The sequence below is a fragment of the Platichthys flesus genome, chromosome 4 (assembly GCF_949316205.1).
Source record: "Platichthys flesus chromosome 4, fPlaFle2.1, whole genome shotgun sequence".
NCBI classification, from domain to species: domain Eukaryota; kingdom Metazoa; phylum Chordata; class Actinopteri; order Pleuronectiformes; family Pleuronectidae; genus Platichthys; species Platichthys flesus.
The window spans coordinates 2844349-2858641 of NC_084948.1; the positions used below are offsets into that span (position 1 = coordinate 2844349).

Genomic DNA, 14293 nt, shown 5'->3' on the forward strand with positions numbered 1-14293 from the left:
TTGTATTTCATCGTTTGATTTCCATCCTTTTGTTATCTCTAAAAAGTATTTTATGTTGGAATCTCTAATATCTTTTTCACTTGACCTTGGTGTCACCTCATTTGAAGTTTATGAGATTTACATTAGCATTTCCTCACTTCCTTTTAATATTGTTTTGCTCTGTATTTATTCTGTGACGGAATTGTTTTGTTACATTGTATGAAAATTGTTAAGCATATCAATTCCGGCATATTGATTGATTTTTGTGGAGGTTGATATTTTTTCCAATCTTAACCCATGACTTTGTTATGTGACAACAGTATCTGAAACTAAATGGCTTAGGTGTAAAAAAGCAGCAGTTTATTCCTCAGAATGCACTGTAGGTTTCCTTTACAAACAGTCTGTGCCTTGACTTCGTTTTTGCAAAGTAATTGTGGAATCAGGAAGATTGTAACTGTAACTGTTGGACAAGCGCTATAGAAAGTAGATTTGTTTGTGATGATTGAATGTTACAAGAAAAGATAAATAGTGAATATCTTGGGATATGTCAACTCAAACATGTAGCAATAACCCTTTGAATGCTCAGTGATTACCGCTTTCTTCTTTCAATTTATTTGACAATTAATCAAAATGAAGATTTCATGATCAAACTGTTAACAAAACCCTGAAATCACCAAATAACACAGAACACATACATGTTCACCTGCTGTGTAAATAAGTTATAATTATAGTGCAATACATATTATGTATAGGCATCATTTTAACAAACATCACTGCATACAAGTTAGTATTAAATATAATTTGATTTAGTGACAGACCGATTGATTGGTCGGCCGATTGATCAGGGCAATATCATGTTAGATAAACACGTGTTGGTGCCTGGACTCGCAAAGGTCAATAAGTGTCTGCAAACACTTACATTTTCTTTTATCTATGTCTTTTGAAATTTAGAAGTAGAGTGCATATCTGCTTAAACAAATAGATAATGCAAATTTTTTTTTTAATAATATATTAGTGATAAATAAATTATTATTTAGCAGTTTTGTATCAGACGTCTTAACAAAAAATCATTATTTTTTATCAGATGCAAAAAATAAAAACATAATATTAATATTGTATATCGACAATCAACCACACTGCCCTCTAACTATTAGCATCAGCACTTACAATTAGAAAAACCACATCGGTCCACCACTAATTTCAAACACCAACATATTTTCAATCGATACATATCAATGTATTCAAAGATACAATCAGACATTTAAAGGCATTCCATTTGTCAGTCTTCAATATTCAAAAAATATTTCCCATTTAACACATTTTCTTCCAAACCCAAAACGAATATTACAGTTTCCACAGACCCTTGTAAAAACAAACAAACAAGAAAAGGCATATTCTTCATATTTGATGACTTAAGACGATGGTCTCTCTCGAGCAGAAAGATTTTGTGTCACTGGATTATCTGCTGGTTTATTATATGTGACGGAATTATTTGTTTTGCTTTCCAAGTGATAACAGGCTGGTTGAAGGGCAAAAATAATCGGACGCCAGAGCTCCTGAGCAGGTAAAGACTAAAACAAGTTGTTTTACTTTTCTCTTTCCCTTCTTGAAATGCATCAGTTGTCTTCAAAGAGCACAACATAGCCCTGAAAGTAGCTTACACAACAAAATATGATATTTTCCATTTGATCTGCAGCTATGTAGAACTTGGCAGTTAATTTCTGCAACAAATATATATTCATGGATTAAGTGGTTATGGATGGTAACATGATTATAATATTCATGTGTTACTAACTGAACTGTTATGAGAAAGCAGCATACTGTGGAAATGTGTTGCTGAAATCCCTCACAGAGCCTGACAGTACAACTCAGCACTAACGCTGCAGCTCTACACAGAGATCGAGCCCTCTCTAAAGTTGGTCTTCCCGATCAGAACATTGAGAAGTGTGGCCCTGCCCTCCGCGGTCTCCTTCTGAACCTGTCTGATGATGTCGCTCAGCCTGTCCTCATCCTCACGCCCGACGAGGTAGCCCTTACCGCCATAACCGTCTGCCACTGTGTGATAATCTGAAAAAAAGTCATCAGTTGGCTACCATCCAGACAATAGCCATTAATGATGCAAAGTAGGGATGGGGGGAAATCGATTCAGTTACGAATCGCGATTCTTGTGAATGGCGATATTGGGGGGTGGACCAACCTCACCCCAGAGCATGTTGACCAGCTCTTGTTTTTGCACTAAAATCTAAACATTTCCAAGCAATAGCTTTGCATAGCCTACATGCAAACAACAGTGAAGCATAGCCAACTTTTTGTTTATTTCAAAGTTTATAGTTTAAGTAAACTTTTATTCAGTCTATTTAATTTACCTTTTATTTATTGTTCAAAAGTAGCCTAACTGCCATACATTTCTGAATCTGTCAGTTTGTGTGCAGTTGGCAGGGACTATACAATATTACGGCACATTTTTATTTATTTTCTCTATTGGCTGCCCAAAAGTCATTAAGTTAATGTTGATATTTTAAATAAAACTCATATAGCCTAAGTGAATTTTGAGTGTGTTGAATTTGAAGGTATGATTCAACTGTTTCCATGGTCCAGTATTAAAAAATAAAAAAAAAGAAACGTAAGAAAGAAAAGAAAAGAAAATCGTAATATCGAATCGCAAAACATATCGTATCGTATCGGGGGCCCTGCTGATTCCCGTCCCTAATGCAAAGATGCGACAACCATGCAACATCTTACCTGTAAATGCAAGGCCACACGCAACGTTGCTGCCGAGGATGGGAACCTGCTCTCTAGAGATCTGACTCCAACATGCGTCATTTCCCACCACAGCGATAACTGGAGTCTGGAGGGGAGAAGAAAGAAGAAAATGTGGAATATTAGAAAAAAGAAAAATACTGAATTGTGCATGTTACTTCTACAAAAACAAGGCCCAGTTCCACTAATCTTGTGCTGAAGCCTTTAAAGCCTTTAGCGGGTATCATTACATTTTCAAAGTTTATTTATCATTAAAGCTACTAAGAGTTAGCTACTAAGAGATCTTAAATTTGTCAATGTCCAACAATACATTTGCACAGAAGTCTACTGTAGGCTGGTGAAAAAAATGCTTAATGACTACTTAATAGTAAAAGTGATAGAGAAAGAAGTTGCTACTTATACATTGTGGTTGTAATCCTCATCCAACCAGTGCGGTTTCTATCATACATTGAGTCATATAAGGTCACTGTAGCCTTTGACCACTCAAAACCTAATCAGTTCATCTTTCAGTCCAAGTGACAACTGATCGAAAGTTGCAGAAACTCCCTCAAAGCAGTTTTGAGATATCACATTCAAGAGGCCAAAAATATGTTTCTTGAGAGATCACAGTGACCTTGACCGTTAACCTTCACACGCCTGTGCCAGATGTAATGGAATTTCCTTAAACGATATCTGATATTGCTTTGACCTTGACCTTTTGTGATCAACGACTACCGAATTCGAATCAGTTCAATTCTGTCTTCAAGTGTTAACTGTTATACTGTTTTACAAATAAAAAAAAAGTTAATGGAGTTAATGGATAAGCAGACCCTTGTAAGCATGTGGGTGAATGGTTGTAGCAAGTTTGAAGAGATTCACTCAAGCGGATCTTAAGATGTCACATTCCAGAAAAACATAAAAATAAATAATATAATAATAATAATAATAATAATAATAATAATAGTTCATGGATCAAACAGTCCCTTATAAACGTGAAGGTGATTTTACCTTGTGTCTCGTAAACGTGTCAAACTCTGCAACACTGTATCCTAAGGAGCCGTCACCATACACTATCCACACCTGAAAAGCACACAGAGTAAGTAGCATCTATTTTATAAAAAGGTCAATACTGATCAACAGAGGACCAGAACGGTACTTTCACTGGTGAGTGTACCTCAGAGTCAGGCCGGCACAGTTTAGCTCCCAGTGCAAATCCTCCGCCAACTCCCAGCGTTCCAAAGGCTCCTACACAATTACAAATTATTACACTATGATTATTGACCTCATATCTAATAATATTAACATGGAGTTTTCTGTGCACTCCTGCGACCTCTTTAAATGCAGACAAATAGGCAGAACACTGCCATTTTGAAAATATTATTTATAATTGCGGTATAACATTTAATATTTCAATCACATAAGTGTTTTCACAAACACACACATCATTGTGTACAGGATCTTACCTGGATCTAGCCAGCGCATAGGCCCTCTTGGTCTCATAATGTAAGCAGCACTTCCAACAAAATCTCCCCCATCAGCAACAATGATGCTGTCCTCTGCCATCAGGTCATCCACACAGTGCAGGACTTTCAGTGGATTTAAGTGGCGGTCTGTCTTCTCATCAGCTTTAGCTCTGGGATAAAAGAATATATATATATAAAAAAAAAAAAGTAATTTATGGATAGACTGTATAAAGAAATGTGAGACGCATTTCCACCTCCTCCCATCTACATCTTGCTCAGAAACTAGAGTATCTGCAGTAGCGATCAAATCTGCTAAAGCCTGGCGTTACAAGGAATCAACAAATCTCAAGTCAGCCTTATCTGTCAATCATGATGTTTTATACCTTACCTTGACAACTTCAAACGACTAATTTTATCCAAACTTACTGGAAATATGAACACATCAGTGAGATAAAACCTGCCTAAAATGACACTGAAAAAAAATGCACTTGATGTGTACTTTGACCTTCTAGTTTGGTCCAAGGAGAGGGGGGTTTATGATCTATACTGCAGCCAGCCACCAGATCAAGATGTTTTGGCTTCACTTTTATAAAGTTAACAGGATTATGTGATAGACATTTTGTTTCTTTTAGCTTTTTTTAAGATTTCACTCATCTGCACATTTTTATTAATACATACTGTGACACAGAGCAGAGACCAGAGATCTTCACTTTTTCTTACCGGTTTGTATTTTCTTTGGTCAAATCTCCTGTTTTGAGGCTCTGAGGCCATTCTTCTGGACAGCGGTGACCCTTCAGCCCTTTAGAAAGCTGCACTAAGAATGAACCAGCGTCACCTGAAATACACCAATATTTACATTTTAGACATATAGCGTTTAATGAACACATCTGTCATAACCTTAGAGACTACAAATCAATATTTTAAGTGCATTTTAAAGCCATAAGGCTCAAACAACACAAACTACTTATTTGATAAAGGCTGTTCAGTGTAGACACGGGAGCCAGTGACACAGTTTTCTTATTTCTTTTAAATAGCACATTTAGAATGACACAGTGACTTATAAAATATAAACTTGTGTAATGAAGATGACGATGATGGCGGCGGCGGCTTGTGAACATACCCTGAATTGCTATAGTTGGTTTCCAGAACATATCAGAGTTTTTCAGCAGCTGTGATTTGTCTCTGTTGACGGCGACGATCTTGCTCCGTCTGTTGAGAACTCTGCCGTAGCTCAGGCGGAAGTCACACACGGTGCCTGAGAACACAACAAACAGCAACACCTTTCTTTAGGAACTCTGAATAGTCTGTGACTCTGCTGGCTACTTTATATGCAGTTCAGCCTCTACTGGTCAACTAAAACTTTAAAACCACTTTCTGAGTTTGTCATTTCAGCCCTAGACAGCTTTTAATCTTTGAAACCTAATAAAAATAAGTTACATTTTCCAGACCTGCTAAAAGCACCAAGTCAGAGTCCTTCAGAGCATCTCTCCTGTTCTGACGGATGTGGATGGGACTGTTTTTACCCAGCATGCCACGAGACATGCCCCCAAGGAAGCATGGGATGCCCAGGTCCTCCAATGCCTTCCTGTAAAGCAGTGACATTTTTTTTTGACTCAAGTGTTGCTCAGAAACATTATGAAACAAATTTGAAATGCCATCAGAAGGCTGAGGGAAAAATTGAGTAGCCCTTCTTTAACCACCTTTAAACCTTCTAGATCAGTAAGATACAGGATAGAGAAGTAGAGAGGAGGGGGATGTGAGATATTGTCCTTTACCTTATGTCATCAGCTGGCGTTGGGGGTAGTGTTGCTTGGCTACCAAGCAGAATAACAGGTTTCTTGGCTCGACTCACCAGCTCTATGCATCTTTGTACCTGAATTGTAATGAAAAAAATGACAGGGCAAAACAACATTTAAAACTCTGGCTTTGGACCCTGCAAGCAATGAAAGAGTCATCTCATCAAGTATAGTATTTAGCAAATAATAATAATAACAGAAACTCTTAAATATCAAGAGCACTTGTACCTGATCCTCTGTGGCATGTGGGATGTCAACAGGAAGCGGAGACGCATCTCTAGTCTCCCAGGCTCCAGCAAACAGGTTTATCAGGTGGTTATTGAGGTACCTGAGGAGAAATCACCTCATCACATGCAAAATGTTTGTCTTCACAGTTAAGTGACATAAATCGCAGGGAGAGATGGCACTGAAAGTGAACAGTTCCCTATAAGATCTAACGTACAATGTAGTAAATCTCAGTATATCACTGTAACAATAAAGTTGCTGATTCTTGTAATGGGTAGAAGTGTAATTGTATATTATTTTGAAGTATTCTCACATTGTATATATCTTTCTTTACAATACATGTTCAGTGTCAACAAGACAGGACAAGCTGATAACATACCATGAGACAATTTTTCCCATCAAGCCCTTGGGAGGGTTCTTAACCCCAAACTCTTTGGATACCAGGTGGTAGGGGTACAGTGTGTCGATGGGGAACTCTATGAAAACGGGACCAGGAGTTCCAGACTGGGCAATGGCCAGGGCCTTCCTCATCGTAGGTACGATCTCTCTGATCGTCCTGATGGATGCACAGAACTTACACAGTGGCTTGAACAGAGACATCTGGTCAATGTCTTGCAGCGCTCCTCTGCCCTGTTCCACAAACACAGTTGACGGAGAGGTTAGAAGTTGCAGCTGAGAACACCAACAAGTGTGAACGAGTTTTAGGTCATACGCTTTGACTGACCAGAGTTGAACACAATGCCCTAAAATGAAAACAATATATTTATATTTCACCTTCATCACAGTTGCATGAGTGTTTAAATGTATTTCACCTGAAGTAGTGTACCAGCAGCTCCGCCTATGAGAAGCAATGGAGATTCAGCCATCTGAGCATTCTTCACCGCCGTCACTGTGTTAGTGAGGCCTGGGCCAGCAGTGACTGCAGCTACACCAACAGTGCCTGGTGGAAAGAGCCAAAATAACTCAGTAATGAGTCTGACTAAACACCTTCTACAAGCCTCTAGTAATGCTGTCAATTACACATCACAAAGTCTGCAGCAGGATGATTATTTTATGCTCCGCAACCGCATCATGATGTTTGAACACATTTATCCCTGTAACATTAAAACTGCACCTGACAATCTTGCCACGGCATCAGCAGCAAAGACAGCGGTGGCTTCGTGCCTGGTGTCCACGATGCGGATGCCAAGCTTCTCGCAAGCCACCAGGATAGGCGAGATGTGTCCACCGACGAGAGTGAAAACGAACTTGATCCCGTGGGAGCGGAGCACCTCCGCCACGCTCTCGCCTCCATGTCGTGGACTCTGTGTGTCCGTCTGAAATGCATCAGGGGAGAGAAGAAAGGTTAAGATACAACACAATATTTGGATAATGCTTCACTTATTTAACAACTTTGAAAACCAGAAAAAAAAACTAGCTTTTGTCATGCTTAAATAACTGACAATGCAAGGTATGGCCCCCTCCAGGAGCATTTCACATAACCGATAATAGAATTTAAGTTGGTTCTCATTAAATTAAGAACCTGACTGAGTCTGATGTTTCCCGGTTACAGGCATGTGCAGTTTATAAAAAAAAAAATCAAGTAGATAGGCCCTCATTACCAAAAACCCTCTTGACATCTTTGTTGGTGTCATCCACATGCATGTCTCCGCTTTTCCATTCAGAGGTTTTCTTTCTGTTGCTCAGTCTAGAGGATCTCCTGCTGCGTTTTCACATTAGCCCCATTCACATCTGGTGTTTACATGTGTTTTTTGTGATCTGATCTCAAGTGGACAGCTCCAAGCACAGGTGGGAACGCAGGATCATGCCAGACTCCTTTCGGTGGTGGTCTGGGCCACATGTGAAGGACGGCTAATCAGCTGACATCCTCTGACCAGCTGCCAGGCGTGAACGCACAGACTCAGAGCTGTCCACTTGTTATTAGATCACAAAAAAACATGTAAGAGCGTGTGTAACGGGCCTGCAGCTCCTTTGGATCTCAACCGAAAGCAGTTGGACATTTGGGTTCACACATAGAGAATATGCGGGGTCTCTGGAGTTCAGTGCATGTCTGAAAACAGCTTTTTGTAATCAGTTGTTCATCGCTGACCTCAGTTGTTCTTTGCCTACCCTGTTGCAACGACCCTGGCCCCTTGTCTAAAAGCCTATCACACTATCTCTCTCTCTCCCCCTCCCCCTCCCCCGTCATTCATATTTCACAATAACCAAATATTGTAAGCCTTTGTGCAATCCCACTGACAGTTTGGCCTCTGTGCAATAAAATCCAGAGAGCTGGTGAAAGGTCATGTTCGTGCACATCGTCTCACCTTTCACCTTTGACCTTTGGCCACCTGCTACGCGCGGGTGGGGACAGCGATCTGAATTCCGACAAGATATTGCTAACAGGTCATATTCAGCATGTGGAGGAAACCTACCTTGTGAAACAGCTGGTAGACTAAACCCAGTTTGTAGGCTGCCAACAGGAGCGCACACACCGCGACGCCCGCACAGCATCCGAGGACGGAGCTGAGGCACTCCATGTTGCCACAGAGAAGTAAACACTCACCTGAGCTTCACTTAATATTCGAACCTGCTCTCAACTCAGCCACTTCAGGATTCAGGCTAAGCTAAGGTACTAACGCTGCTCCTAACACCTGCTACACGGCCATTTTTAAAAGCCGTCACTGTGAGGTCAGTTTGCATGTAAAACTCCGGGAGACTCTTCAGCAAAGACTCTACTTCCGTGAGTGCTGCTTCGACTTTATATACCGTTAACGCAGGAACATCACTGGAAACCTTCAGTAGGGAAGCTCACTGTGACTACATGTGCAACTTCAAAATAAGGGCCCAAGCTCCATTAAACATGCGACAATAGAGACCATATGCATACATATTTTTATGTATTCACAAAGAAAATAATATATGACTATTTCCTCGATTTTATTTCCTGCGAATTTAGTCAAGATTATATGGGATAATAAATCCTGGTGTGTTATTGTGAAGAAAAAGTCGAGTTTATTTCCGGTTACTGGGCGTATCTCAGTTGTCATTGACAAATCATTGTATGTGACGGCCAGGACCTTTGTCCATTCAGACGCCTGAGGGGGCGTGGTCACGCTGTTACCAGTTCTAACTGTCACATAAATTTAGAGCAAACTTCAACTGGGAAAACAAAGAATATAAAGAAGAGAATACTTTTTTATTTTATGTTATGGTTTGTGGGAAAAAAGAGGCAGAATTAATGTAACACTTCACAAAACCTTTTTAGAGAAAAAAACTTTCTTTAACCAAAAGATTGTTCAAGAATGTCATGGTGAATGATTAATTGTACAGGCAAATGGTAATAAAGTGTAATCCCTTAGTGTGTGTGTGTGTGTGTGTGTGTGTGTGTGTGTGTGTGTGTGTGTGTGTGTGTGTGTGTGTGTGTGTGTGTGTGTGTGTGTATGTGAATAGCATGTTTGTTCTCCCTATCTTCACAGCAGTGTGCAAAAGGGGAGTTTGTAAACATCAATTGTCTTTCCATGGTCAGGTTGTTCGGCAAACAGTATTTTGTCGTCTGGTTTTTGCTCCTCAAAAATAATTATCTGAAAGAGAGCAAAATTATGCTTGATTTTGTGTGAACATAGTCTGTCACAGATTACAGAAAAACTGAAATCAGATATGGACAAACACCCTAATGTTGTTTCGGATCAGTTTTACCTGATTCTCTCCACTTCTGAGCCACATTCCTGGAAGGTAGAGGAAATGCTGAGGACCGATGAGCCAGTGGCGTCCGAGGTTCTGCCCATTGACAAACACAAGTCCTTTACCCCAACCCTGTGGAAACATGCACTATAACTGATTAGAATGTGTGTTTGCAAAGTATCACACCATCACAGTTAACTATGGAATATTGTGGTTTGACTCACAGGGAGTGTGACAAAGGTGTCTGTGGGAGGCCCAGTCACATAGAGGCTGGCCTGGAAAAACCCTGGGATGCAGGGCGACTTGAAGTCAGTCTTCCAGTAACCTGAATTTATTAATCTGAAACACGATCAAACAATAAATTGAAACTAAAATAAATCTGGACATCATCTGGTAAGATTTGACACATCATGATAGAAATTGGAAATAACTGAGTATACTTTGCACTAAGATAGATGTATAAGCACTTAAATGTCAAAGGTCAAAGCTATATATACCTGTGTCTGAGTAAAAAGGCTGATTTATGAGAGGAGAGAAGTGTACTAGGGTGAATCTGTCCTTTCAAATTCAGTTGACCAACCTTTTGATAAAGCCTGGCTTCATATCCAAACAGAAGATGGTAAATCCTCTCAGAGGGAGATGATTTAACAGAATTTCTCCCACAATACCTTTAAAGTATAGGGTCAAACGTATCACGTGTAAACAAGCAGAAGATACACTGTACACAGACACACTCAGACCCACGCACACACAATTGTGTGCTCTGTCTGACATATAGAAGATACTGCATGGGCGACTTATAAAACAAAACATGACAAAGTAAGGACGAAAGCCTACACACAAGAGAGTTGCACAAATTATTCATGTTTTAGCTAATATAAGATAATTCGATGTCCAAGCAACATGTAGTCTCCTCTGATGTTTCCTTTGCTATTATACTTGTGTCCGTACTACATCAGAGGTGGTTAATCGCAGATTCAGATGGTAGGAATGGAAATTACCAACAAATTGTTTGTCCACAAAAACCTAGAAAACATTAACAGTCACAGTGACAGGATTAATTATAACCACGTTACATAGTTATTTTGTAACTATATTATTTGTGTACAGTATGTGGTTCTGGGGTTGATCTGCATGCCCTCACCAGTGCTCTGTCTCTGATGTTATTCCTGGAGTTGAGGACACCTCCATTGCTGATGGTGGTTTCGTACAGCGCATAGCCGAACGACTGACCATTGTTATTGTTGACAGGTAGATTCTCCATGTTCAGCGGCAAGTCTGACCTGTGAGGCTGCACAGTCAAATAGTGCAACACATTTTTTGTTTGTTTCATTTTACAGGTGGGGTTAAAATATGCATTTTCACAGAATTGTACATGCATGCCTGACACTGAAATGTACGTGGAATTAAATCAGTTGTCTAAACAGCATATGTGCACCAATTAAAAAAAAAAAAATGCTGGTGTGTTCACATAAGTGGACATATGATGAAATCTGAGCAGAAAAGCAGCAGGTTGCCAGATCTCTTGAAATGGGACACACAGCAGCAGACAAACAGGCTGATAACAACAACATCCTGTCTGTCTGAGGCTCACCACAACTCCTTGCTCTCATCCCAGCAGGGGCAGTGTGGTGGAGATTGGATAAAACATTTTCCATCCTGTGGACTATAGAATCAACTGTCACAACTGACAGCTGCTCGGTATATCTGCAGCCCACCTTGTCAGTGAAGTGCAGGCTGTCCCACAGTGACAGGTGCTGCTGGATGACAACAGGGTCGTACACTCTCCTTAGCCGTGGAGATGGCACTTCAGAAAGAGGCTCAGCTGGAACACGAGTTGACAAAAACATTTCAGTAATTATGTCTGATTGTGACAGATGCAGAGGCTCTGAGTAGTGAAGTCATCAGTTGAATTGCTAGGTGTACATGACTTTCAATCACTGTCTGTGAATGCTTAAGCTTACAGTGGTACTGGCTGAATAAATTCCTCAACAGCTGATATTTAAGGGTGCAATCTCCAGCCTCGGATAAGGGAGCGTCATAATCTGGAGGGAAAATATTCACAAAAACAATATAAGGGCTATGTATTTATTGGGGGGAGATCTGTAAGAGCCTTTGCTCTCTAGTCTCAGAGCTCTTGTGGGAAGGGTTTATGTCTATACCGACCATAACTGGTGCCCTGGGGTTTGTAAGCACCGAAGTCCATCGCTCCATTCATGAAGCCGAAGCTGGTTCCACCATGAAACATGTACAGGTTAATGGAAACACCTCTCTCCAGGATCTCTGACACCACAGCTAGCATGTCTGTGAAGAGGGAGCACAAATCACCCAATAGGTTCAATCCTATAAATTGTGAAATGTAATACCTTTGCTTACTCAACCCGTTTTCAGACGTGACCTATAGAGGATGTCAGTAAAATTGGGTCCGGACTTTCTCTGGTTTCCTTTCACACAGGAATAACACAGCAGAGGTTCTCTGCTCAGCCCATTCAATTGATAAATCACCTATGATCAATGACTGTTTGACATTTTAATCTGTCACTAAATTACACTGGAAGCTACTTTCATCATAGAGAGGCTATCTGCAGATTAAAACATCAAGCTAATTGCTTAGGCTGAATATTTCAAATTTAGATATACTCACAACTGACTTTAGTCAGATAAAATTGTTTCACTTACACAGTGCAAGTTAATGTCTCTTGCTATTGTTAAGTTGAAAAACTTGAGAAAAATAAGTAAATAGTTCACATGAATTTAACAAGTAGATATAAAGTAAATGTAACTTAATGAAAATAGTTATATTTACTCACCTTTTCAAGTAAACACACAACTTTTGTAATTATTACGGTGTTGTAATTAATTAAGCAAAGCATATAGTAATATACAGGCTGGGCCAAAGAGCCATATGCAGTTATGAATGACTTATATAATGCTTTATTGTGATTATTGATGATTGAAGTGTTTCTGTACCCTCAGCATTGAACACATGGTGATGCTCTCCCCACACATCAAACCACCCAGACCAGTACTCCATCACCATCAGAGGCTTCTGCGGCTTAACAAAGCAGAACACAAGTCTGCATTACATACATGTTATACTCATCTATCAGAGGCTTTCACAAAAATACAAAATGGACTATTTTCCCCATGGCAAGATATATCTACATATGCAAAAGCAGAAATAACCAATACATATAATTTACCTGCATGTCAGCCAAGTGCTGGATTGCTCCGAATGACAGCTCTGAAGGTTTATTGTTTTTAAAACTGAAATGAGAAAGAAATAATATACATAGTTCAGTTTCAAGAGCTAAACATTAAAAAGCTTCAAAGTAGATGATGCAATCAGGGTTTTATTTTTATGTAAGTCAACAGTTACTTCTACCTCCTTCCACTCCTCCATATCTCAAGCCCTCCCAGTTGTCTGAGTTCAGCAGTAGTTTATCAGCAAAGAAATTAAAATGAATTGACTCACATTCATTATAAATGACATGTATTCTTCATCTTTTGCATATGATCCATACTCGTTCTCAACTTGCACTGCGATGATCGGTCCTCCATCTTCAAACTTAAAAAACAAAATCAAGGAAAAGTATTTTGCTGCACCATTGATGAAAAATGGATAGTAATAAAATAAAGATAAGGAATCTAATGAAGCAGTTATTTGGACTTACCATCAGAGGTTTGATAATTGAGACAAGCTTGTCGAAGTAGAGGTTGACAGCATCTACAAATCCAGGATAAGTTGTCCTCAGCTGCATATGTTTATCTTGTAACAACCAGCTGAAAACAAACAAACATGAGAACAACTATATTGACATACAGCTCATACGTTATGTGGCTGCATTTTTAGATAATGACCAGATGGTGTTACCTAGGCAACCCACCCAAGTCCCATTCAGCACAGATATAGGGTCCAGGACGCAGGATAACCCAGAGACCCATCTCTGCTGCTAGACTGATGTAGGCCCTGAGAAGAGAAGAGAAAAAAACCTGTGCTTCATTCTGAGTAGAAAGAGGAAATAAACAAAGATAGAGGGTGCCTTACCTGAGGTCAAGCCGTTCCTGGAAGTTGAATGTTCCTCTCTCAGGCTCGTGCAGGTTCCATGGCACGTATCTAATAAAGAAAAAAGACTTCTAAAATCCTGATTTTGCCAATGTTTCAATTCCATTTAAGAATACGAACACATTAGATTTCATCTGATCTGTGTTGGAACAGTGAAAATCCTGCTGTGTGAGTCGTGATACAGTGGAAGCCTACGTTGTAAGAGTGTTGAGGCCACAAGCCTTCATCTTCAGCAGCCGGTCCCCCCAGTATGCTCTGGGAACACGGAAATAACGGATGGAGCCTCCCAGGATGCGAAAGGGTTCTCCCTCCAAAGTGAACTGATCCGAATTCGCCCTCAGACCCTCTGAACGACTCATTCT

The 14293-nt window shown here is 39.9% G+C and overlaps 1 protein-coding gene and 1 pseudogene across 1 annotated transcript; both read right to left on the minus strand.

Annotated features, from left to right (window-relative positions):
* Window positions 1–317: 317 nt before the first annotated feature.
* Window positions 318–8954, minus strand: ilvbl (ilvB (bacterial acetolactate synthase)-like). The gene is made up of 14 exons (XM_062385524.1): window positions 8617–8954; window positions 7317–7518; window positions 7015–7142; window positions 6582–6832; window positions 6206–6305; window positions 5957–6054; window positions 5630–5766; window positions 5302–5436; window positions 4902–5016; window positions 4182–4351; window positions 3893–3963; window positions 3727–3798; window positions 2722–2827; window positions 318–2046 (listed from the first exon to the last, which is right to left on the minus strand). The coding sequence occupies exons 1-14, from the start codon at window positions 8719–8721 to the stop codon at window positions 1868–1870; spliced, it is 1869 nt and encodes a 622-aa protein (XP_062241508.1). The 5' UTR covers window positions 8722–8954; the 3' UTR covers window positions 318–1867.
* Window positions 8955–9410: 456 nt separating this feature from the next.
* Window positions 9411–14293, minus strand: LOC133951960 (beta-galactosidase-1-like protein 2; annotated as a pseudogene).